The sequence below is a fragment of the Hemitrygon akajei genome, chromosome 21 (genome assembly GCF_048418815.1).
Source record: "Hemitrygon akajei chromosome 21, sHemAka1.3, whole genome shotgun sequence".
Classification (NCBI taxonomy): Eukaryota; Metazoa; Chordata; class Chondrichthyes; order Myliobatiformes; family Dasyatidae; genus Hemitrygon; species Hemitrygon akajei.
The window spans coordinates 27528202-27555165 of record NC_133144.1 but is presented as its reverse complement, the minus strand read 5'-3'; the positions used below and the strand labels follow the sequence as shown (position 1 = coordinate 27555165).

At 40.4% G+C, this 26964-nt stretch overlaps 2 protein-coding genes across 2 annotated transcripts in view; both read left to right on the top strand.

Annotated features, from left to right (window-relative positions):
- Positions 1–13934, top strand: part of LOC140714472 (dual oxidase 2-like) — a 109024-nt gene extending 95090 nt beyond the window's left edge. Inside the window, exons 30-32 of the mRNA XM_073025767.1 lie at positions 2715–2870; positions 7404–7532; positions 13626–13934. Coding sequence (XP_072881868.1) covers positions 2715–2870; positions 7404–7532; positions 13626–13748 — 408 coding nt within the window. The 3' untranslated portion in view covers positions 13749–13934. The remainder of the gene's footprint in view (positions 1–2714; positions 2871–7403; positions 7533–13625) is intronic.
- Positions 1–26964, top strand: part of LOC140714176 (secretory carrier-associated membrane protein 5) — a 366120-nt gene that overhangs the window by 245299 nt on the left and 93857 nt on the right. The window lies entirely within an intron of this gene.

The window sequence follows — 26964 nt, the reverse complement described above, 5'->3', positions numbered from 1 at the left end:
TGATGCACATTATCTAATGGGTTTGAGACTTTGAATGGAAACAGTAGACATTTTTCTGCATCATCTTTACACTTCTCCCTTGAAGGTACTGACTTTTAAGAACTGACTTTTACATTAGTGCTGGGCCTGTCATTGTAAGTCAAGTGATGACCATGAAGAAGTCTGGTAAAAGACTCCCTGGTGTGCTGGAGTATGAGGGGAGTGATAATAGAATTTTTTTAATTATGAGAGGTATACAGAATATTTTTCCTAGGGTACAGATGTTAAATACCAGAGGACATGCTTTTAAGTTTCGAGGAGGGAGAGTTTAAAGGTGCTGTGAAGAGAAGTGTTTTTTTACCTATTGAGTAATAGGTGCCTCGAATTGGTTACCAGGAAACGGGCAGTTTGGTGGAGTTTAAGAAGCTTTTAGATTGATTAATGAATGATACACAGGAAGTGGACATTTAGTACAAATTGATATCAAGATGATCTGTACTGTTCTATGCTCAACGGAAGTGAGCGTCTTCAACCAGAGAAAGTGTCAAAGCTGTAAGACATGCACATTCAATGGGTATTCAGCCTCTAATGAAAGTTCATTGCTAATTAGACAGATTAATACCCAAGCTCAAACAAAGAGTTTATTGTTCAGTTCACAATGCCTCACAATTTGTATACTTATTTTTATAGCCAGTGAGCAGTCAGACATTAAACATTATCCATAAGGGATGAAAGTCTTAAAGCACAGCCAATATAATTTTGAGTTCAAGCATCTGCATAATACCCACATTTGAAAGCTTTTCAGAATATCCATCAGAAATGGGGTTAAATAAATTTTTCCCAAAATCCACTGTAATACCCTAATATCTACCTTTATCATAGTGGAATATGTTAAAAGAGCACAAAATGGGGGGGCTTAACAAAGTCAAAGTTGAGTTTATTATTAATTGCACAAATAAAAACTTACTTGCAGCAGCATCATAGGTGCATAGCATCATTTAAATGGCATTCAGAAGGAAAAGTATCAATTATATAGAATTGTTAGAAGAAAGAACACAATTGGAATTAAAAAAATCCATTTTAGTACAAACTGACCAAAGTGTCCAGGTTGACACTGGCACAACATTGTGGGATGCTACACAGACACGGTGGGAAAGTTTACTGAACATTTTGGGATTTGTCAAATCCAACATTTATGCCCATCCCAATCTGTCTATGATAAGTTAGCAGTGAGCTGCACTTAAACTCCTACAGCTGATTTGATGAATTCCTCAAACTTTCAGTAAGAGTTGCTCAAGAATTAATGCAAGTTAATTTTCTTTTTATGGGATTCTTTTTTCTTAGTAACTTAGTGTCACCAATGACACCCTCGCTCAACACTGATTATTGTTGTAAGAAATGCCACATCACACTGCAACCTTTATAATTATTATGTTCTCATTGTTTATCTTCCTGTATTCACGGCTATCAGTGATAAAATAACATGATAAATGTGTTCATTTCCCTTATGGCTTGTGCTTTCTTGTACTTGACAGCTCTGTCATGGTAGCTGTTATTTCCAAAATACTGAACATAATTTACACAGATAATCTGTCCTCTGCCCTGCTAGATGGCATGTTGGGGAACCAGAACGTAATAAACAGAATGATCTCTCAACTGTATCAATCCAGCATCATTTCCTTTATTTTTGGTATTATATACAGTAAACATTATCTTAGCAAATTTCATCACATTATTTAAAAGCTGTATCTTATGAACCTTGAACTATTCTACTCATTTAATATCCTAGGAGATTGTTTTCAGAACCACATGAAAGATATAAATTCTGCTTGTTCAAATGTTGCCCTGCAAAGTATGTGGATATTGGTATTGATAATGATCCCCAAGTGCATCATACAGGAGAGAGAGTGAGTAGCCACTTGCTCCAGTGCTCAGCAAGCCTTTCCTTCTCAAGCACTCTAATTTCACCTTGAATATTTGAGCACTGCCAGTGGTATGTTGTTTCTTTTCAAAGGAAGTGGACGTTTTGCATTTTTTCGAGACAAATGTGCAGCTGTTGAGATCTCTCTTTGCCAAAGCATGGATATTAGCCCTTAACAACATACCACAATTAAATTTAATCTTAAATTGGTACTAAATTAAACAGTGTAGAACAGGAACTGACACTTAAGGTCATGATGTTGTGCTGAACTAACAAAAGTAGAAATTAAACACCTAGCCATCTTCTGCCCACACAAGATCCATATTCCTCCACTCTCTGCACATTTATGTGCTGATCTAAGAGCCTCTTAAGTGCCTCCATTGTATTTGGCTCCAGTACTACCCCTAGCAGCATTTTCTAGGCACACAGAACCTGCTGTCTAAAAAAAAACTTACCCTGCACATCTCCTTGGAACATTCCTCCTCTAAGTGCATGCTCTTCGTTAATTCAACTCTGGGAAAAAAGATACTGGCTATCTACTCCTTCTATACCCTTCATCATCTTATAAACTATCAGGTCTCCCATCAGTCTTTACCACTCCAAAGCAAACAACTCATGTTTGTCCAGTTTCTTCTTATAATATATGCCCAGTAGTCCAGGAGGCATCCCAGTAAACCTTTCTGCATCCTCTCCAAACTATAAAATTGGAAATCAAGTAATTAAAGCTGACTACATATTTTGCTGGTTAATAGGTGGTGAACCCTGAGAGGGCTTTTTTGGCTCTAAATAACTTAGTTAACCTCTTTATTGCCAGATCTACTTTATCTGGGTGACTCGAACGCAGAGGCAATTTGAATGGTTGGAGGACATCATCCGTGAAGTTGAAGAGACAGACAAAAATTCCCTGGTATCTGTCCATATCTACATCACTCAGCTAGCAGAGAAGTTTGACCTGCGGACCACCATGCTTGTAAGTAACATTTGACCCTAGATCTGAACTGGGAGTATTAAAACTCTAACCCTCAAGGTCCCATTTTCAACTCCATTCTTGTCTCTACAGATGTACTGCTGAAGCTCTCACAATTCCTATGCACTTTTGGCCATCCTCCAATTTTCCACTCCAAATAAGCTTGAACTCATGCATTCCTCTGCTGTCATCCTAACTCAAACCAAATCTCACTATTATATCATGCATATGTAGTTGAAACTGAATACAAGTTTGTCAGTGATTTTTGTTTTCAAATCCCTCCAGGTTTCTTCTCTGCCATCTCCTTGTTGTCCTGTGCTGCTACAACCCGATGAGTTTATTTTTCTTTAAGCTCCACTTCTGATATCTCAGATGTCACAAAGTGTCTTCACTCCATTGAAGATAGTCATAATTTCCCAGTCTATCCAATTTCTCACTGCAGTCAATGTAATCAAGGACCCCTCCCATCCAGATTATTCTCTCCTCTCCCACCTTGCTTCAGGTAGAAAATATAAAAACTAGAAAACATGTATTACCAGGCTCAAAGACAGCTTCTATTCCATTATAAGACTTTTAAATCGACCTTTCTATGACAATGATGAATTCTTGATCTTTCAGTCCACCTCATTATGACCCTTGCACCTTATTTGTCCACCTGCACTGCACTTTTTCTGTAACTATAATACTATATCCTAAATTTACAATGGATATCCTACAACTATAACGCTATATGCTGCATTCATAGCCTGATAACACAACCATGGCTAACAAGAGAGGTCAAAGCCAACATAAAAGCCAAAGAGAGCGCATATAATAGTGCGAAAATTAGTGAGACGTTAGAGGATTGGTAAGCTTTTAAAAAACCAGAAGGTGACTAAAAAGTCATTAAGAAGGTTAAGTTGGAATATGAGAGTAAGCTAGCTAATAATATCAAAGAGGATACCAAAAGCTTCATCAGGTACATAAAGTGTAAAACAGAGGCAAGAGTGGATATCGGACCGCTGGAAAATGACACTGGGGAGTAGTGATGGGGGACAAGGAAATGGCAGATGCACTGAATAACTATTTTGCATCAGTCATCATTGTAGAAGACAGTAGCAGCATGATGGAAGTTCCATGTGTCAGGGGACATGAAGTGCGTGAAGTTACCATTACTAGAGAAAAGTTTCTTGGGAAACTGAAATGTCTGAAGGTAGGTAAGTCACGTGGACCAGATGGTGTACACCCCAGAGTTCTGAAAGAGGTGGCCAAAGATACTGCTTAACAAGCTACACATCCATGGTATTACAGGAAAGACTTTAGCATGGATAAAGCAGTGCTGATTAACAAGAGGCAAAAAGTGGAAATAATTGGAGTCTTTTCTGGTTGGCTGCCAGTGACTAATGGTCAAGGGTCTGTGTTAGAACCAATTTGAATGATGGAATTGATGGCTTTGTTGCAAAGCTTGCACACAATATAAAGATAGGTGGATGGATAAGTAGTTTTGAGGAAGTAGAAAGGCTACAGAAGGACTTAGACAGGTAAGGAGAATCGGCAAAGAAATGGCAGGTGGAATACAGTGTTGGGAAATGTATGGTCATGCACTTTGGTAGAAGAAATTGAAAGGTTGACTATTTTCTAAATGGAGAGAAAATACAAAAACAAGTGCAAAGGAACTTGGGAGTCCTTGTGCAGGATTCCATACAAGTTAATTTGAAGATTAAGCCTGTGGTGAGGAAGGCAAATGCAATGTTAGCATTCATTTCAAGAGGACTAGAATATAAAAGCAAGTATGGAATGTTGAGACTTTATAAAGCACTGGTAAGGCCTCAGATTATTGTGAGCAGTTTTGGTCCCCTAATCTTAGAAATGTTACGCCGAAACAGGAAAGGATTCAAAGGAGGTTCACAAAAATGATCCCAGGATTGAATGGCTTGTCATATGAAGAACATTTATTGGTTCTGGGCCTATATTCACTGGAATTCAGAAGAATGTGTGGTGACCTCATTGAAATCTATTGAATGGTGAAAGCCTTGATAGAGTGGATGTGGACAGAATGTTTTCTGCAGTGGGAGAGTTTAAGACCAGAGGTCACAGCCTCAGTATAAGGAGGCATCCTTTTAGAATGGAGATGAGGAGGAATTTCTTTAGGCAGAGAGTGGTGAATCTGTGGAATTCTTTGCCACAGACAGCTGTGGAGGCCAGAGACATAAGGGAAAAGTTGATGGATTCTTGAGTGGTCAGAGCATCAAGGGATACTGGGCGAAGGTAGGAGACTGGGGTTGAGAGAAGAATTTTAATCAGCCATGATGAAATGGCAGAGCAGACACGATGGGTGGCCAAATGGCCTAACTTAGCTCCTATATTTTATGGTCTTATTCTGGTTTTGTTTTCCTTTTGTACAACCTTGATGGATTTATATATGGAATAATCTGTCTGGGTGGCATACAAACATAAACCTTTCACTGCATCTCCATATCTGTGACAAAAATAAACCAATTATTGATAGGAGGAAGGGAAAAGGCATGTGACTGGCACCTTAAAACCAGTTGCTTTGGGCAAATGGGGCTCATCAGCCATGTTTGGCAGCTCATTTAGGAGATTGAAAACTCTGATCTCGAACCTACGCTGCCTTGCGGCTAAACCCACTCATGGGGAAGGCTTTGGAAGTAAACTCTCAAGGAAAAATCCAGAGCTGGAATTTCTAAGACAGTCCTACAGTGAGTTCAATGCTAACTGGCAACTCCTGCAATACCATTGGTGTCAAACTGTATCAGTATCTGCCATTCCATCAGCTGCCTGAAGAGGAGGAGGCTGCTGCATGGGGAACAGCTTGCTCTCCATATTGTACTGCCCTGGCTTGCATATCATGTCAACAACTAGGATGCCACTTCAGTGGTCGACCTCAACCAATGGAGGACTTCAATCAAACTAGGCCAGGACATACACAGTGAATGGCAGGCCCCTGAGAAGTATTATTGAACAGTGAGACCTTGAGCTACAGATGCATATTTCTCAAAAATGGGAACATGGGTAGACAGGGTAGTCAAGAAGGCATGCTATATGCTTTCCTCATTAGCCAAGGCATTGAGTATAGGAGTTGGGAAGCCATATTTTAGTTGTAGAAATCATTGGTTGGGCTGCATTGGGAATATTGTGTGCAATTCTGGTCGCCACACTAAAGGGATCAAGCTCAAGAGAGGGCAGAAAAGATTCACAGGAATATTACCTTGACTGGAAGGTGTGAGGTCTAAGGAGACCGTTACCCCTGGAATGAAGGAGGCAGAGGTTTATAAAATTATAAGTATTGTAGATAGGATAGATAGATTATTTTGCCCAGGGTAGAGTAATCTAAAATTTAAGGGGCAAGTTTGTCACACAGAGGGTGATAGGTACATGGAAAAAGCTGCCAGTGTGATTGGTAGAAACACATACATGAACAATATTTAAAAGGTACTTGACAGGTACAGGGATAGAAAAGGTTTTTAGAAGGATATGGTTTAAAATTTCAAAGTTCAAAATTCAAAGTAAATTTGTTATCAAACTGTATATGTGTCACCATATACTGGCCTGAGATTCATTTTCTTGTAGGCATTCTCAGTAGATAGAAAGAAATACAATAAAACCAATGAAAAACTACACACAACCAGCCAACATGCAAAAGAAAACAACAGATAAATTAAACTGAGATTATAGGTTGTGGAGTCCTTGAAAGTGAGTCCATAGGTTGTGGAATGAGTTCAGTGTTGAGCGAATGAAGTTATCTATATTGGTTCAAGAGCTTGGTGGTTGAAGAGTAATAACTATTCCTGAACCTGTTCATGTGGGACCTAAGGGTCATGTACCTCCTTCCCAATGGCAGCAGTAAGAAGGTGGGGTGGGGGGGGGGTGTAATCTATGAAGATGGCTGCTTTTTTTTCTGGCAGCTCTCCTTGTATATATGTTCAATGGTGGGTACATCTACAAAGGTAGGTTAATAAAATTACTATAGCTAAGCATCTAGATAGCATGGATGAATTGGGCCCAATGGCTTGTTTCTGTGCTAAATAACTTTATGGATCTATGTAAATCTGTGGTGTGGAACTAATATTATATTGGTATTGTAACAGCCAATAGACCCCAAACACTCTGGATGAATACTACTGAAATCTACCTTGTCTTTCAATCAAAATTAGGTAACTGTACTGCATACTTTATAGGACTGACTAAGTTACCTACCGTAACTGCTATTTGCAACAAAGATGCCAGGACCTGGCTTTGGAATTTAGCTATTGCTGAGTTTTGTATCCCAACACCAGCTAGAAAAGCATTCTAGAATGCACTGACCTTCTGCTCACATTAGATAATGTTCATAATATAATGAAAGTAAAGAGAAGGAAAAAAATTCACACATGAATTAATTTTGGGTGCAAGCATTTGGTACAATATTGAATCTGCTTGGTTATACAGTATATATTACTTGATGATTTTGACTATCCTTATAATTTTATAAACCTCTATAAGCTTTGTTTGCTCTATTTCCTGACATAAGTTAATGAAATTTTTTGTTTGGTCCAGTACATTTGTGAGCGCCACTTTCAGAAAGTGTCAAACCGTAGCTTGTTTACTGGACTTCAATCCATCACACATTTTGGACGTCCTCAATTTGTCCCTTTCTTCTCTTCACTTGTGGATGTGCATTCTGAGGTGAGTAATGATTTGTACTCCTGTAGCTATGGTTTAAAGTATCCTGTCACCATCGTGGCAAACATTGTCATTTCTCAATGTACCAGGAACACTCAGCTTTGATAAGGCAATTTTAATTGGATCTTTGATTTTGATTCAGTGTGACATATCCCAGTTATGTATGCCCCAAAACTTGTCAAAGTTGAGTTTATCATCATATGCACAGGGTGTACTGAGAAACTTACCTGCAGCAGTATCACAAGCACAGAGCATAATACTAGCAGCAATCACAAGAAAATCATAAATTATACACAACACTTACAAGAAAGAACACAATTATACATAATTTTATAAGAAACCCTAATTAGAACAACAGAAATGTTCATTCTAGTGCAGTAATCAAAGTAGCCACAGTGTTGCTATACTGTAGTGATCAGAGTTATACTAGTTGGTTCAAGAACGAATGGTTAATGGAAAGTAGCAGTTCTTGAACCTGAAGGTGGGGATTTATGTTTCTATACCTCCTGCTCAATGGTAGCTGCAAGGATATGGCATATTGGTTTCTTATACATTCAACAGTGGGAAGGAATGTGTCTATTATGTATTGGGCTGAGTGAACTACTTTCTACAGCATCTTGCGTTCCTGTCTATTTGAATTGCCGTACCAGAGCATGATGCAACTAGTTAGGAGATGTTCAAAAATATTTCTGCAGAAGGTTTTTAGACTGTTCAGTGATAAACCAAACCTGGTTAACCTCCTAATTACGTAAAGATGCTGGGATACTACCATCACTATCTGAAGTGGCATTAACAGGTCACTGCTCAACTCATCCTTGGGAAAAACTGCTCAAAGTAGGCCACTTAGAAGTATATGAGAGTCCAGTGTTTTTAACTATAGATTGACAAAAGCCTAGGCTAACAAAGCCAATAGAATTCCACAAGAAATGATAGGTTTCTTATCCCCAAATATGAAGCTGTAATTTATTAATGGTGAGCCACGACTGAAAACACAGGTCACCAGGATCAAAATGAGTACAACAGACATTGTTTTGAATGAGAATTTTGCAGTCGGTGCTGAAATGACAATGTTCACTGTTGGCTGCAAAGAAAACTGTCCACAATGACATAGCAACCCCTCTGACATACCAAGTTTGTTACCATGCATCCGATCAGAATCTCCCTTGCTAGTGATGCCAAGCAATCAATCATGAAAAATTCGCAGATGCCAAACCAGGAAGAAGAAGGCAGAATTTTTTGTTAATATATTAATCTTTTTAGAAATTAGAAATAAAACTAGAATATGAAGTGTCATTTTAAAATCTTTCATATTATTTAAAAATCAATTACTTTGAAATCTTAAATTGATATATTTCACTGTACTGTATGTTTTGATGTGCACAGGATAAATAAATCTGATTCTGATGTTCTTATAACCTATATGTACAGAATTTGTCCGATAAGTCTTAGAATTTACAAATCATTCATTCAGGTTAGTGCATCCTTAAACTTTAGAGTACTTAGCTTGTTCAGAGATAGGTGAAAATGTTGTCAATTCCCTATATTTCCTTGATTATCACAGAGAAGGCTGCAGAACAGCTGAGCATGTGAAAGAATGCCAAATTACACACACTTTGGCACTTCCACATTTAATGTACTCACTGTGGAGTTGCAGAATTTTTCTGCCAATGTCATGGTGTAACAACAATGAAAGATGACTATTTGCCATCACTGCAATTGGTGGATCTAGACCAGAGGTGTCGAACTCAATTGCACATGGGGCCAAAACTCAAAGCACACTTTAGGTCGCAGGCCGAACAGGATAAACATTTATTGAACACACTAAAACTAAACATTTTTTGAACATAAATATGAATAAAAACAGACAGGAATATTATTCCAGAAAAAATAAACTAAAACTTTAAATAACTTAAATATTTTGCTCTCCATAAAAATATCTCCTGTCAGTATTATACAAGTTGGAAATATGAGCATGCTGCAAAAAAACCCTGAAAATATAAATAAAATTTGTGCTTTTCAGCAAAAGTTAAAACAACAACAAATCAAAACACTCAGTTTTCTTTGCTCTTATGCCGTTTTGTCAGAGCTGGATGCTTGGCATCTTTTCTTGGCAATAAGTTCGTTTAGGTTTGGTGTAAGGTTCTGTGTTGTGGAGATTCTCAGGATGGACTGCAGGTGTTCATCAGTGAGACGACTCCTGTGTGATGTTTTGTTAATCTTCATCACTGAGAAAAGCTTCTCACACAGATATGTGCTACCAAACATGCACAAGGTTCGAGCCGCATGTAGACGGAGCTGAGGCATTGCTTCAGGAATGGAGCGAATAAACTGTACGGGCCCTGCAGTGTCGTACTTTGCCTTTAGTGTCCCATTACACTGCAGCTCTATCAGCTCCATCTGAATCTGTACAGGTGCAGTTTCCACGTCGACGGCAAATGGGTTGCGAAGCAGCTCGAAATTAATTTTTTGTGCTTCAAAGTCACCAAAGCGCCGTGCGAACTCAGTGCGAAGAATAGCGTTGTATACAGCAACAGACGTTTGACGCGGGAATGTTCCCGGGTAGCCTATCGGCAGCTGTTGCGCTGCATTATGGGATCTGTAGTTTGTGTGTTATCAGCGCTTCATATCGCCGGGCCATTAATAATTAAAATAATAGATCTATCTAAAATGATCTCGCGGGCCGGATATAATTGTATGCCGGGCCAGATATGGCCCGCGGGCCTTGTGTTTGACGCCTATGATCTAGACCAATCAAATTCAAAAGTTGAACTTGAAGTAAAACCCTGTGAAACGTGTAGACGGAGGGAAGTAAGGACTTACAATTCAGAAGCTAAAAAATGGCATAAATTGACAAAGAATGGAAAGCAATGGAATAAAAAGTCCAACTGATATTCCAATAGTTACACTTCAGATGAACCCCTTTGATCCCTCTTCATTCTATCAACATTGTTCTAACCCTTTATCAGCATATACTTCTATTCCTTTCTCCTTCATGTGCTGATCTCAAGAAATAGGGGTCAACTCAGGCAGGTGTGAAGTGACATATTTTGGGAAATTAAACCAAAGCAGGACACATACAGTGAACCACATGGTCCTGAGGAGTGATGCAAAACTGAGACTGATGACTACAAGTACATAGTTCCCCGAAAGTTCCCTTGCATCATGCGTAGACAGTGGTGAAGAAGGCACCACTTTCCTTCACCGGAGGGGGCACTGGATAGAAGAGTTGGTATGTCATGTTACAGCTTTGCAACATGTTGCTGAGGTGGCATCTGGAATATTGTATGTAGTTCTGCCTGCCACAGAAAAATCAGAGTGGGATTTACTGGGAATGTTTTACTGGGAATGGAGGCCTGAACTAAGGAGTGAATGGATAGGCTGGGGTCTGTTTTCCTTGGAGCAAAGCAAGTTGAGAGGTGACTTTACTGGGGTTTATATAATAACGTTGCATAGATAAGGAGGAGGGTCACAGTCTTTTTCCCAGGGTAGGGAAGGTATAGGTTTAATGTAAGTGGGGAAAACTTAAAGGGCACCTGAAGGTTATAGGATTTTCACAGAGGGTAGTGGATATATGCACCGAACTGCCAGAGGAAATGGTATAGGTGGGTACAGTTACAACATTTAAAGGCATTAATATTGGCTTATGGATAGAAAAGCTTTGGAGTGATGCAGGCAAAAGGAACAAGTTCAGGAAGGCACCTTGATCAGCATGGGAAAGTTAGGCTGAAGGACCTATTTCCATGCTGTGTAATTCTAGAACTCTGATAGCAAGTTACATTTTTAGCAATTGTCTTATATTGATGGCCCTAACCCCAGCTTGCCCCTGTGGTGCCCCAACCCAGGACACCCTCCACTTGGTCCGAACATGCCCTCTCACCAAGATCTGAGACGGCTCTGCCGCAGTCCATCAATGCGGCCACAAGCTGGAGGAATGGCTCGACAAAAATCAATTAGAGGAGTGAAGAGAAAAACACCTGCCATTCTAAACAATATATTGATGGCCCTGAGAATGAGTATATGGAGGAAGTATTGCATTAAATCATAATGTCAACCTGGAATGATTAGTGCTTGTATAAAATTAAAACCCAGTTCAACCTGAACCCAACCTCCACCTGAATCTTAATCATATTTTATAACTTTTTCTATGCCTTAATGAACTTGATTGATTATCGTTGTAAATGTAATAAGACATGGTGTTAGCCTGTTGAAGATGATGCATCAAATATCATCAGAAGTAAACGATTGTGATGCAAATTCAAATTGCTGAATAATCCACACTTATTAGAGAATGGGTTTAAAATATCAGTAGATTTTGTTGTTACTGGATATATTTATATTGACCATGATGGAGTAATGATCTGAACCCACACAGTACAACTAAAGCCAAACATGCAGTTTTATCAGAAGATCCTGGATGGATACCATTAATATGGTAGACTGAAATTCCTACTTCTGTATGAATTCATGATTCTAATTCTCTCTTGGCCTGACAGAACCTGACATTTATGCTAATGAAAGATTGATGAAAATTGATGGTAGCATGGATTCATTTTGCTGAAAGGCCTATTTCCATTCAATATCACTCTATGACTCTATAACAAACAAAAAATAAACCGCTGGAGGAACACACACAAAATGCTCAATCCAGGACCAAAACACCAACTGTTTGTATCCTTCCATAGATACTCCCCGACCTGCTGAGTTCCTCCAGCATTTTGTCTATGTTGCTCAATACGTCCAGCATCTTCAGAATCTCCTGTGCCTATACACTTTTTCAGGAACTTAATGGGTTAAGTAGTATCTGTGGGGAAGGGGTAGAGGAAATCCCGAGATCAGGAGTGAGAGAGGAAAAGGGAATTAGCCAGTACAAAGAGGGGGGGGGGAAGCGTGAAACTGGGAACAGTGGGAGATAGGTGGTCCAAGGAAGGATGGATGATGGGCAGGTGGAATCATAGAGCAGATGGAGGGGTGGAGTTGGGAGACAGAGGTACAAAGGTGACAGGTGGAAACAGCCAAGAGTTAAAAAAGGAAGATGGAACCAGGGGAGGGGAGGGGAAGGTGAAAGTGGAGCCAGCTGAAGGGTGATAAGCAGGAACACAACGACTAGCAGTGCTAAGTAAGGGAGGTGAAATGTGAACTATTAGGGCAGAAGCGAAGGGCAAATGGAACCAGAGAGAGGAGGGAATCCAATGGGTAAATTATGTGGGCAGTATGTGGTTGGAATCAGGAAGAGAAGGGGAAGAAAATATATGATGGGAGTGTTGAAGGGGGAAAGTGTGGGTAAAGTATGTGAGGAGAAACAAAAATAGGTCGACCAGAGGTTGATATGAAGGAGAGAAAGTGAGATGAGCACACAGGAGGTAAGGGTTCCCAGAAATTCTAGTGTTTGCACAACTCTTGTGACTCTTTTTGTTCAAAGGCCGAGGTAATTTTTTTGCACTGAATTCTGGTAGCCAGGTTCCAACAGGAATGGGGGAAGGTATTTTCAGCTCAGGAGATCAAGAAAGAAGAATACAAGCAAATAAAGCATTACTATAGTTAAAGCAGATGTAAAACTGTGCATTAAAATAAGCAGCAATGCACTTAAATTGAGAGGGGGATAGTTCAAAGGAAATATGCAGGGCAAGTTTTGTAGACAGAGAGAGGTGAATGTCTGGAGTGTGTTGCCAGGAGTGGTGGGAAGGCAGAGATGAAAGAACGGTTTCTCTTTGATAGGTACATGAATATGCAGAGAATGGGAGGGGTAGATATGGACCATGTGCAGACAAGAGGAATTGGGTATCATTTGCTTAATCAGTTCAGAACAACATTATGGGTCAAAGGGCCTGTTCTGGTGCTGTACTGTTCTATGTTCTAAGAGACTGTAGAAGTGAAAGAGAGTGTCAATCAGATGAGCACACCAAATGCTGGAGGAATTCAACAGGTCAGGTAGCATCGATGGAGAGGAAAAGTGTCAACGTTTCAGGCCAGGACCCTTCATCAAAACTGGAAAGGGAGGGCAAGGAAACCAGAAGTGATCCAGAATTATTGAGGGAATTGCGAAATTTTTCCTGTCTTTCTGGTGTAACATTTTTGTTGTTCATTGTTGATGAGTAGGTTACCAAGGTTGGAGTGTTTAGCTGTGGACCTCCTGGAATGACCAAAAATGTAGAAAAAGCCTGCAAGGACATGAACAAGCGGCATAAAATGCAATTTCATCATCACTATGAGAACTTCTAGCTTCGCAGATCTTCTACAAGAACTTCTGAAAAATTCAGCTTTATAAATCTTCCTTAAGGTGAAGGAATACTTTGGATAGATTGGATATGTTGTTTCTTTCACTCACCTTGTGGTAGTTCATACTGACTGTTCCTAATCTCGCACTGGGATCTATAAATCTGACTTTTATGAAAAAATATTTTTCAATTGTTAAGCATATATACAGATAAATGTTACGTCAATTGATTTGTTAAAATGATCCATTTGTGAGAGGCTGTCCGATGAATTGTGAATTGTTAGACAGGATTTCGAATTAGATTTACTGTTCACTTTGTACTGTTAAATCTTGAATGTTAATCCTCAGTACTACTTGGATTTATTTATTTAAATCCACACCTTTCGACTCAAGAACTTAGGGAAATAGGAGCATATCTTTCAAGTCTGCCCTACTATTTTGATCTTTGATAGCCTCAATTTCTCTTCTTCACTTCATCAAATATTTATCCAACTTCATTTTAAATACTTCTATTGATTCAGTTGCCACCATCTGCCATGGCAGAGGATTCCAGATTTTCACCTCTTTCTGCAAGAAGAAAATTGTAGTTACATCCTCCTGTTTGAGACTCTTGTATTAGTGAAAATATCCCAACATATACTCCTGTCAGACCCCCTTTTGATAAGGTCACCCTTCTTTCTTCTGATCCCCAAGGAATACAGGTACAAATTATTTAGTCTCATTTGGTAGGACAATACTCTCCTAGCAAGAATTAAGATCATGTGGACAAAAGACACAGAGGGAGAATTATGCCACTCAGCCCATCAAATCTGCTGCACTGTTTGATCATAAATTATCTATTTCCATCACAACCACATTCTCATGCCTTCTCCCTGTAACCTTTCACAGCCTGACTAACTGAGAACATTTCAAACTTTGCCTTAAATACACCCAATAACCTGGCCTCCACAGCCACCTATGGGAATGAATTCCACTTTCATCACCCTCTGGCTGACGAAAGAAATGTTCTAAAGAAATGTCCCTCTATTCTGCGGTTGTGCCATCTAGTTGTAGACTCCCTCCCCATCATAGGAAACATCCTCTCCACATTCACTCTACCTAGGCCCTCCAGCATTTGATAGGTTTTAATGAGATTCCCCCTCATTCTTCTTATTAGCCTAGTGAATTTTGTAGTACCCTCAATGTTCCAATATCTTTTGTTCGATAAGGGGACAAAAACTGTATGCATTATTCCTGATGAGGCCTCACCAATTCCATGTATAATTACCTCAAAACCTCCACAATTTTTAAACTCCAATGCCTTTGCAATTGCCAAATTCTAATGCCTTCTTAAGTATTTCTTGGGCGTACCTGCTAGATTTTTGTGATTCATGCATCCATACATCCAGATGCCTTTGTATTTCACTCACTTGCAGTCTCTTCCTATTTTGATAATAATGTGTCCTTTAATTTCTCTTACCAACAAACATGAACTCACACTTCCCTGCATGAACTCCATTTGCCAGTCTTTTGCCCGCTCATCCTGTTGCAGAATTACAATATCCTTATCACAACATGCCCTTCCACCTAATTTTGGAAACCTTACATCCTGTTCCTTTCTCCAAATCATTAATACAAATAGTGAATAATATTAGGCCAAGAACTAACCACTGTATTGCTTCAGTAATTACCTCCGTTCAGTCTGAAAAGGACCCATTTATTTAAAGTCCCTGCTTTTTAAGAGACATTCAGTTTTCAGTTTATTCTAACATACGTTCCCTGATGCTATGGATTCTTAATGTATGAGGCATCTTCTCAAATGTCTTTTGGAAGGTAAAATACACTATATCTATGGGTATCCTTCTATCATCTCCCCTATTACATACTCAAAATCTGAGCAAGTTTGTTAAACTTGATGTAGAACATATAACAGTACAGGACCTTCAGCCCACAATGTTGTACTGATCTTTTAACCCACTCTAAGATCAATCTAACCCTTCCTTCCTACATAGCCTCAATTTTTTCTATCATCCATGTGCCTGTCTAAGAGTTTCTTGGATGTCCCTAATATATCTACCTCTACCATTACCCTGGCAGGGTTTTCCACTCACCCACCACTCTCTATGTAAATAATTTCCTCCATACTTTCCTCAATCACCCTGTTATCAAAGACTATTGGAGGGGGATACACAATGCCCTACAAGAAATCTTTAAATGTGAAATACCCTTAGAGAGTAAGACCATATATTTTGGGTATATACCTCAAGAATGGTTGAAAAGAGATAAATATTTAATGAATACAGTATACTGTTGGTGGCTGGTAAAAAGACTCTTACTAGGAAATAGTTATCACAGGAGAGCCCAACTTTAAATGCATGAATGAAAATTACAATGGACATTTACAAAATGGAGAAGATAACAGCATCTGTTAATCATAAGCTGGAACAATTTGATTCATACTGGGAAAAAATGGTTTAACTAATAGGCCTGATTTTATTCTCACAAATCAATGAATATGTTGTAAAAAAAAGATCACTCCCTACTTGTACATAGTTTTTACCTTTTTGCTTGTTTTTTCTTTCCACTCTTTTCTCTTAGTGTATACCTCAGATAAATACTTTGTGGAGATTTGTGACATATATGATTATATGATATATATGTACAATGTCTGAAATATATCTTATGGAAATGTTTGTTTGGTGATGAACTTCAATAAAAAAAATTACAAAAAAAAATGCTCCCTCATATTAGCCACTTTGACTAGGTAAAATTACATTCACCTCTCCTAAAAGATTAGATATTTTCTCTTTTACTATTGATTCAGGCATTTTGCCAACGATTGCTGCTAAACTAACAGCCTGTAGTTCCCTGCTTTCCTCCTTGATCCTTGTTTAAACAACGGAAGTACATTGGCTGTTTCGCAATCCTTTGGTACCCTTTTGAACGCTGGAGTTCAGCAAGTTATGAAAATTTTCAATCAATGAATCCACAGACTCTGCAACTACTTTGTTTAAAATCCCTAGCACGCAGTTAATCTGGGTGACTTGCCATCCAGACACCGACTCTTCCCATCCACATCTGTCCCCCCACAAAAGAAATTGCAATCACCTTCCCTTGTAATTGTGAGTTTTGTAAATTCTACCATGTTATTTAAAATTAACTCATCTACTATCCTAGGGATATTAGCAATATCACCCATGATGAAAAATGAGCAAAAAATTTATTCAACATATCTACCATTTCTTTGTTTGCTGTTTTTGATTCACCAACATTGTTCTCTGGTGGACCAAACATTTACTACAGCTGCCCTTCTACTATGTAAACATCTACAAAAACTTTGTTTTATACTACATGCAGATTTTATTTCAATATTCCTTTTTCCTTTCTCATCAGCTTTTTTAGTCTTCTAATGTTGGAACCTAATATCCTTCCCAATCCTCTGGTCCAACACCAGTCCTTGCCAGTTTGTATACTCTGGTTTTCAATCTAATATTATCCTTTACTTCCATCTTGACTCTTTCTCACAAGATTCCCTCTTTTGATTGGCATAAATTCTTACCCAGCATTACAGATCAGCTGTTTGAGTAAAATGAACATGGTTCATTTACAATTTCTGGGGTACATAAAGTGTTTTAAGACTTTACAAACTGGGATTGTAAAATGATAATCTTAATCTGTTACATAAATGGATGAAGTGATAGTCCAAAAACAGTTGAGAAGTGCTGTACTTCGTGGTAGACATGAATATCATCAGATGTCTCATTATTAGTGAAATTTGTTAAGCAAGGTGTGCAAGAAGAAAGTTTGACATTTCTGATCTGAAAGCACATACACTGTATGTAAAAGGTGGAAATTAGGAAATTAGAGCAATGTACTTCAGGCATCATGTTCATTACATAAGCAGGGCAAGTAAATTAGACATATGTTACAATCCAGGAAATGAGAAGCAAAAGAAAGTATTTATATTCTAAAGTTAAGTTTTAAGAGTTAAATTAAAACTATAAGATGGTTTAATTCTTATTAGCATTATTTCTGATGTATTATTTAAATTGATTATTTCAAATTACTTAATAATTCACATCATTTTGGAACAATGACTGATTTTATTGTCACTGAACATGCTTTTACACAAACTTGATTATTTATAATTCACGTGAAACTGTAAGGCACAGTATCAAGAATATTAGATCTTATTATATCAATATTAGATATTATTATATCATGTCCAAAGATTTAATCCTTGATATTGTTACGTATCCCGTAACTGGATCACTTACCAGCAAAGATAGAGAGGTCCGCTGAAGTCTGATGGTACCATTTTTAAATGTTTTTATTTATAAAGGGGCACAAAAGTAATGTTAATACAAACATTCAGATAACATACGTCATCACTACTCAATCTAAAGTGCAGGTATAGTAATAATCAATAAAAAATAAGCTCTATCATTGTCTAGGGGTAAGGTATATATTGTCCACTGTATATCTAAAAGTCTCTTGCGGTCACTGCAGTTCCACCAGCTGCCGTCTTTTGGGGTGTCGCGGTGGTGCACTTTTGTTGGAGAGAGAGAGATAGAGATTGAATGGAACAGTTACCCGGCGGGTTTTTCCAACCTTTATGAGTTCGATCCGTTGGAGTCTCATTGGGGAATGGCCGCTCACTTGTGGCCTCTCCTGTAGCTAAGCCATTTTTCCGTGGTGAGTTCGCCAATCCCAGGCAAGGAAAAGACGCACACGAACCCCCCCCCCCCCCCCACTGGCTGTCGCTATTAAACGCTGTCACAGGATTTCTAGCGTGTCTTCTGGTGCGTCTGGGGGGCCGTCTTTACAACTCCTCTTTTATCTGAACTCACGGGGTCTCAGATGTCAATCAGGTTGGGATGATGCAATCTCTCTCCGTCTCTCCACCCACGTTGCCCTGAGGGTGTACACATAGTACAGTTCCCAATTCACAAAGATGTCTCCAAGAGACAATGACCACAGTCGCCAGCTTTGCCTCACCATGAAACGAGGGACACCACACGTATCTTTCTCTTCTCTTGGGTCATTGACCCCCCCCCCCCCCTTCACTAGGGCTCTTGCGATTCTCACAAAGGAGGGGGCTGGGGTCATAACACCTCCCCTCTTAAAAAACGTTTTTATCAGCGGTTAAAACGGAGTGGTACAGAGTTTTACAGGGTTTTAGGATCTAACATAGTACAAAAGCTTTTCTTTTAACTACAGAGCTGTACCGTCATACATTTTTCAGCGTCTAAACAGTTAGCGATTACAGTGGCACTTCCGTTAATATGGTAACATCTTGTCCCTGACTAAAGGCTGGTAGCATCAGATTTCAACAGGCAGGGTTCCAAGGGGGTTGTCTTTGTTATTCACATGCTTTGTCAAAATCCCATACAGCCAGTTTCTCTATTTAAAAATGGCGCCCCCATTAACCGTCACCTCTTTTCCGGTCAGTTCCTACGTGGGGGACCTGGGTAATTTGGCGAGGTACTCTCCTGCCTTTCCGTTCCATAAGGATTATTCTCTCAACACCGTGTTCCAAACTTAAATCATCATGTGAATTTCCACCCAATTCTTTAATGTTACACAGGTAGCTAACCCTTTTGTCAAGACCGTGCAGGCTGATGGGTTTCAGTTCGAACCTTTCCCTCAGGCCGCATTTAAAATTTGGCTTTTTCACAGCGCTCTCTTGAATAACAACAGCGTGTGGGGCACCTTTACATTCCAAATCAACCTGTAATCGATGCGCAGGCACCGCGTTACCAAGCCATCGTTTCTGTAGCCCGGTTGCTTCTTCTGACACCAATCTAAACTTTAAATTTTCTTCATTCAATTTGGGAACTACAAACTTCCCGTTCCCTTCAATAATAATGTTTATCCCCCCATGGTCGAGTTCCACTTTAAGGTTCACCACCCCTTCGTGTACAAACACCTGGGAACCCTCCCTTCCCCCAATTACCAGGGTTAACCCTGTCTTCACTGAACCCAGTCCATCTGACCCACAGGGACTGCATTCCTTTTCAACTGAATCAAATACCTCAGACTTTTTCTGAGCTCCATTACTAGGTTCAGTACCACGTGCATCCACATCTTGGACACACTCAAACGGGACATCTGCCTCTTCCAGGCTTTCAATACCCATACCCTTTTCAAATTCTAAATTCCCCTGATCCTCCCAGTTCCTCTCTGGGCAACTCCCTTCCGGAGTAAACTCAACCCTGCGGACTGAAACAACCTCGTCTGCCAACCCAGCAGACCTCTCCAAGGTAATGGCATCCTTTTCATCTAGGACTGCCTTCATCTCATTATCGGGAACACCTTGACAACTCTCAACTTCTTCAAACAGGGCTGCCACCCCCGACAGATCATCCATGTCCAACTCTGGACCTTTTAACAGCTTTTTCCGTTTCTCTTCTTTATTTCCTACCTCTAGGACCTTTCTCTTCGCTAAGGGCAGATCTAGCTCCTCTCCCTTAACCCCTTTCACTTTACTACTCTTCGGTTTACCACCCTCAGAACCCTCATGGTACAGGGTCGGTAGGACCGTCTCGGCCAAATCAATACTGGCCAGATTTAAACTGCTCGCTTTCTCAGCTGCCTTTCTCGACAGGCTGCGAATGCTCGCGCTTGTGGTACAGACTGGAGATGCGAGGGGCGGGGCAGCAATCCTCACAGGCTGTTTGGGCCGTGTCACCCTTGTCCAAACCTGCCCCCCAGCTAAATCATTTCCGAGGAGGACGTCCGCGTCAGTTCTCGGGAATTCTGATGGCACCCCTATTTCGACTGGTCCAGATACCAGCTCACAATCCATAATTACCTGATGTAGGGGCACCATTTCTATTCTTGTACCTATCCCCTTCACGGTGACCATTCCCCTTCTCCGACCAAAATCTAGTATCTCACGGCGGATCAACCACAGCTCCGCCCCGGTGTCTCGCCAGATTCAGACGGGAATGGGTGGGTCTCCTCCCTTCACGGACACGGTTCCGGGTGACAGCCAAGTCTCTGACCCCTCTCGTACTCTGTCTACCTGGGGCTCTCTCGTCGATTTACTGATTACCACGGCACACCCGATAGGGACCGCTGCTTTCCCTTTTTCTGGCTCCTTTCTCGGAGCAAAGCACCTAGAGGCAATATGCCCTCCCTTCCCACAATTAAAACAGGTCAAGCCCGGAAATCTCGGGCCGCCTGGCCTTTCCCCCTCAACCTTACCACTAGCTCCCGGCGGGACCTCTGCCTCAGCCGGCGGACTTTCTCGGTCATTCCCACGGTCTCTCGGGTAACCTTTTGGCGAGGAAAACTTTGTCCTGTGGGTTAGGGCATATTCATCTGCGAACCTAGCAATTTCCAAGATGGACTTATTCGGCTTCTCATTCAAATACATCCGGATCTCCTCCGGAACACACCCTTTTAATTCCTCAATCAAAAATAACTCCCTGATATGCCCATAATCTCCGTCCACCTGTTCCGCGGTGCACCAACGGTCCAAGAGCACACCCTTTTCATAGGCTAGCTCGGTATACGTTTGATTCCACCCTTTCCGTAAATTTCTGAACCTTTGTCTATAAGCTTCAGGTACTAGCTCGTAACTCCGGAGAATGGCCTCCTTTACTTTGGCATAATTCTCCGCTTCCCCTCCCTCGATGGCCAATGCCGCATATGCTCGTTGTGCCTTCCCTTTTAACACACTTTGTAACACCGCCACCCACTGCTCTTTGGGCCACTTCTGATTTACTGCCACCTTTTCAAAAAGCAAGAAATAACTATCAACATCCGACTCTTCGAATGGAGGTACTACCCTCAACTCCCGACTAACATTAAACCTCTCCTCTTGATCTAACCCTAGATCTCTTCGCTCTTTCTTTACCTTCTCCATCTCCAAGTCATGTTCCCTCTGTTTCTGTTTCTCCTCATACTCTCTTTGCTTTTCAGCTCGGTCCTGCTCTCTCTCAGCTCATTCCTTCTCTTTCTCGGCTACTTCTAGCTCTTTTAGCTGAATTTCATGCTGTCTTTGCTTTTCAGCTTGGTCCTGCTCTTTTTTCACATCTAACTCCTTTAGTTGGAGCTCCTGGTCCCATTTCACCTCTAACTCCTTTATGTGGAACGCCTGCTCCCTTTGTTTGTCGGCCCTTTCTTTCTCTTTCTCTGCCCTTTCTTTCTCTTTCTCAGCCCGTTCTTTCTCCTTCTCAGCTGCTTCCAGCTGCTTTATTTTAAATTCATGTTCCAACCTTAATTTCTCCAACTCTAGCTGATCCATCCCATTAGCTGGTACTTTTTCAGGGATATTTTCCAACTCCTCAGCTGCAAACACCTTCTTCCCAATGTAATACTGAGTTATGACCCTTCGCACTTCCCACTTTTTCATTGATGACCTCACCTCTGTGAGGCTTAACCCCTTCGCCAGATTTACCAAGTCTAATTTTGTAGCCGCCTCTAGCGCCCCCAGAGTCGGGTTTTTCATAAATTCATCCACGTCCATCTTTGCTGGTTTCCCGTCTGGCTACCCGCGTACCAGATCCAAATTTTTTGACTTACAAGCCCAATTCACTGACCTCCCAATTTGGTATCAAATCTCGAGATGAGGCCCCAAGTTGTTACGTATCCCATAACTGGATCACTTACCAGCACAGATAGAGAGGTCCACTGAAGTCTGATGGTACCATTTTTAAACGTTTTTATTTATTAAGGGGCACAAAAGTAATGTTAATACAAACATTCAGATAACATACGTCATCAATACTCAATCTAAAGTGCAGGTATAGTAATAATCAATAAGAAATAAGCTCTTTCGTTGTCTAGGGGTAAGGTATATATTGTCCGCTGTATATCTAAAAGTCTCTTGCGGTCACTGCAGTTCCACCAGCTGCCGTCTTTTGGGGTGTCGCGGTGTTGCACTTTTGTTGGAGAGAGAGAGATAGAGATTGAATGGAACAGTTACCCGGCGGGTTTTTCCAACCTTTATGAGTCTGATCCGTCGGAGTCTCATTGGGGAATGGCCGCTCACTTGTGGCCTCTCCTGTAGCTAAGCCGTTTTTCCGTGGTGAGGTCGCCAATCCCAGGCAAGGAAAAGACGCACACGAACCCCCCCACCGGCTGTCGCTATTAAACGCTGTCACAGGATTCCTAGCGTGTCTTCTGGTGCGTCTGGGGGGGCCGTCTTTACAACCCCTCTTTTATCTGAACTCACGGGGTCTCAGATGTCAATCAGGTTGGGATGATGCAATCTCTCTCCGTCTCTCCACCCTCGTTGCCCTGCGGGTATACACCTAGTACAGTTCCCAATTCACAAAGGTGTCTCCACGAGACAATGACCACAGTCGCCAGCTTTTGCCTCGCCATGAAACGAGGGACACTGCACGTATCTTTCTCTTCTCTTGGGTCATTGACTCCCCCTTCACTAGGGCTCTTGCGATTCTCACAAAGGAGGGGGCTGGGGTCATAACAATATCAGCAATGGAATGGCAATGGGACCATATTTTGGAAACAGAGGAGATGCACAGCCGTAGCAACTTCAGTGCCTGAAATGGACGAACTGTAGGCAAAACCACCTTGCTGAAGTCCAACTATATATTATTAAATGGTGATACACTGGAATAATTGCAGAATCCTAAGAAATACTGAGGAACAGAGACTTGGTATATAAGTCCAAAGATCCCTGGGTGATGCCAAAATGAGTAGGTGGTGAAGAAGGTATACAAGATACCAGCCTTATTGGCTGAACATGGAATATAAAATCAGAGAGTTATAGTACAGGTTTATAAATTTTGGTTAGGCCACAGCTGGAGTACTGTGCATAATTTTGATCACTATATTATAGAAAAGACATTGGAAAGGATGGTGAAGAGGTTCACCAGGATTTTGCCTGGGATAGAGCATTTTACTTATGAAAAGTGACTGAATAATCTGGATTTGTTTTTGTTGGAGCATCCCTCCTAAGGGGGGGTGGAGAGGATGTGTTACACATATGCAGAAATATGAGGGGTATGGGTAGGGTAAATAATAGGAAACTTCTCCCAGTATCAGATGTTTTTAAAACCATTGGTTTAGAGGGGATCTGAGAACGAAATTTTCCTCAGAAAGGGGCTGAATCTGAAATACACTCTGAGTAGGTGGTAAAAGTGGGTACTGTCACAACATGTAGGAAATATCTAGAAAAATGTTTGAAATGTCATTGCGTAGAAAGCAATGGACCAAGTGCTGAGAATTGGAATTAAGTGGGTAATTGATGGTTGGTGTAGAAATGGCTGCTGTAAAACACTTCCAGTTCTCTCCATCATTCAGAGCTGGCAAACATTGCTTACCTATGACACCAGAACCCTCCATAAAATCCAGCAAATTTAAGAAAATGAACACCATACCAGAAACTGATATGGAACTCATGATGACTTTGAGTGCAATCAATATACAAAAACAAGACACTTAAGTGATACACTATATCCCTCGCCCCACAACAGATACACCCTCTATATCCAGGTATAAAATTACAGTTGTTGCTGTGCAGTTACATGGAGAGACCTTTAAAAGAGAGAGAGAGAGAGAGAGAGAGATACTGATTGAGATTGATTTCTTGGCAACAGTTTGCATATAATAATTACTGTAGATTAGCACATTCCACAAAGCTTTAAAATGATTGTGTTAACTGTGTTTGATGCAAAGGCTCCGTAAGATGTTTATCTCTAAATCAGCTAACTATGGTTTTCATAAATTGCTGACTCAGAGATAAACATTTCACACAAACTATTGCTGGGTGTCATTCCATTGTTTTTAAAGGTCTCTTCCATTGTGTACTGAGACACCAACAGTCAGAGGTGCCATCTTTTGGACTGCATGTTAAATAAAAGCCTTTCCTGCTCTCTCAAGCAAATCTTTAAGGCATGTACTATTTCAGAAAATTAGGACCACTTTCCGCTTTGCCATTCATCAAAATTATGACTGGATCTCCAATTTCTTGCGCTAATAAGAAGAATCCACCAATCATTGTTTTGAATTATCTCAATAACATTCAGACCTCGACTAGTGTTCAAGGAAGAGAATTCAATGCCAGTTGAAAAATTACTTCTCATCGCAGTTCTAAATGATCTACTGCTTAGTCTGTGTTCCTTTTTCCAGACAAAACATCCTCCACTGTCAATCCCTGTAAGAATTTGGTGGTTTTCATTCTAAATTGTTGAGAATACAGGCTTAGTCTGCTCAACCTCTCTTTCCATAAATATGACTGTTGAACCTTAACTTCAATACCTCTATGACAAGTGCTGTAATGTAGAAGTTCAAGTAACACTGTTACAGTGCCAGCTATAAGATCGGGATTCAATTTCAGCTCCTGCCTGTAAGGAGTGTGTACGTTCGTGTTACTCTATAGGTTTCTTCTAGGTGCTCCAGTTACCTCCAATATTCCAAAGACTTTCAGTTAGGGTTAGTGAGTTGTGGGCACACTACAGTATACTGGTGCTAGAAGCATGATGACACTTGTGGGGCTGCCCAACACAATCTTTGTTGATTTGATTTGATGCAAAATGACACATTTCATTATACATACATATGACAAATAAAGCCAATCTAATCTGTAAAAATCAACCAGAATCAGAATCTGAACCAGGTTTAATACCACTGGTATACGTTGTGAAATTTTGTTGTTTTGCAGCAGCAATACATAATAATAAAGAAAATGATAAATGACAATAAAAATTACATTTAAAAATTCTGAAATCTGATGATGGTGGAAAGAAGCTGTTCTGAGGAACATGTGCAGCGCTGCTTTTTTAAATGGTCAGTGGCCATTTCAAATTCATTTTAAGAAGACCTCATTGTCACTGTTATGAATATCATTCCTACAGGAGCTATCTTTTCTCCATTATAAAGCTCTTAGTTGGAGATCTGTGGGCTTCAGTTTAGCTTCTTTGACATGCCATTCAAACTTACTTTGTGGAATGACTGAAACTGGCCAGTATCCAATTCTATTTTAATTAATTTGTCAATCACATCTGGTGTGAGCCATGTTGCTGTGTAATACTAGTTTTCACATTGTAAATCTCAAGGTTAGCCAGCCCTGTGTCAGTCTTATCATTATCAGATTTTTCATCAACATCATGTCTCAAATTTCCAGTAATGCCTCCACTCCCCCCCTCGCCATTTCCCATCCCCTTGTCCCTCTCTCATGTTAACTCCTTGCCCACCCGTTGCCTCCCTTTGGTGCTCCTCTCCCTCCTCATTTCTTCTTTCTTCCATGGCCTTCTGCCTCTTTCATCAATCAACTTCATAGCTCTTTGCTTCGTCCCCCCTCTCCAAGTTTCACCAATCACCTAGTGTTTCTCTCTCCCCTCCTCCCACCATTCAAATCTACTCCTCAGCTATTTTTCTCCAGTACTGCCAAAGGGTTTCGTTCTGGAACGTCGACTGTACTTTTTTTCCACAGATGCTGCCTAGCCTACTGAATACCTCCGGCATTTTGTGTGTGTTGCTCTGATTTCCAGTATTTGCAGATTTTCTCTTGTTTGTCATGCAGATGAGTGCTCTTTTTGAACCTGCAACTTGACTTTTTATCTTTCGCTCTTCTCTGTGCAGTCCATTTATTTTTGTCTGACTGATGTGCTTTATGTATGTGTCCTACTTCATTGCATATCCTGCAAGTTTCACCTTTAAGCCATCTAGTGTACATGAGCCTCTAAATTGGCTGTGAAGTTCTATGAAATATGCTAAAAAATATATAAATTTTTATTTTAATTGATTTAAGATTTTAAAAGCTGGATTAATGAGCTCTCTTCAGTCACAGGATAATTAAGAATTGGTACTTAGTAACTGTTTTTGCATCATCACGTGTATGTGCTGAAGTTCATGAAAAACTTTGTTTTGCATGATATCCGTTTCATTACATCAGTACGTCGAGATGGTACAAGGGGAAAGCAATTAACTGAATGCAGAAAAGACTGCTGCAGTAATGGAGAGAGTGTAGATCAGGCAGTCAATAAAGAGGAAGGTCTTAATGACGTAGATTTGAAGGCAAGAGGTCATTTCATCAAACAAGAGTTCCCTTTAATAGTCTTACACCGGTGTTGGGTGGCACAGTAGCATAATGGTTAGTGTAATGCTATACAGCACTAGTGACCTGCGTTTAATTCCCAACACTATCTGTAAGGAGTTTGTACATCCACCCCATGACTGTGTGGGCAATCTCTTGGGTGTTCTGGCTTCATCCTACGTTCCAAAGTTGGTCACATGGGTGTAATTGGGTAGCATAGGCTCATGGGC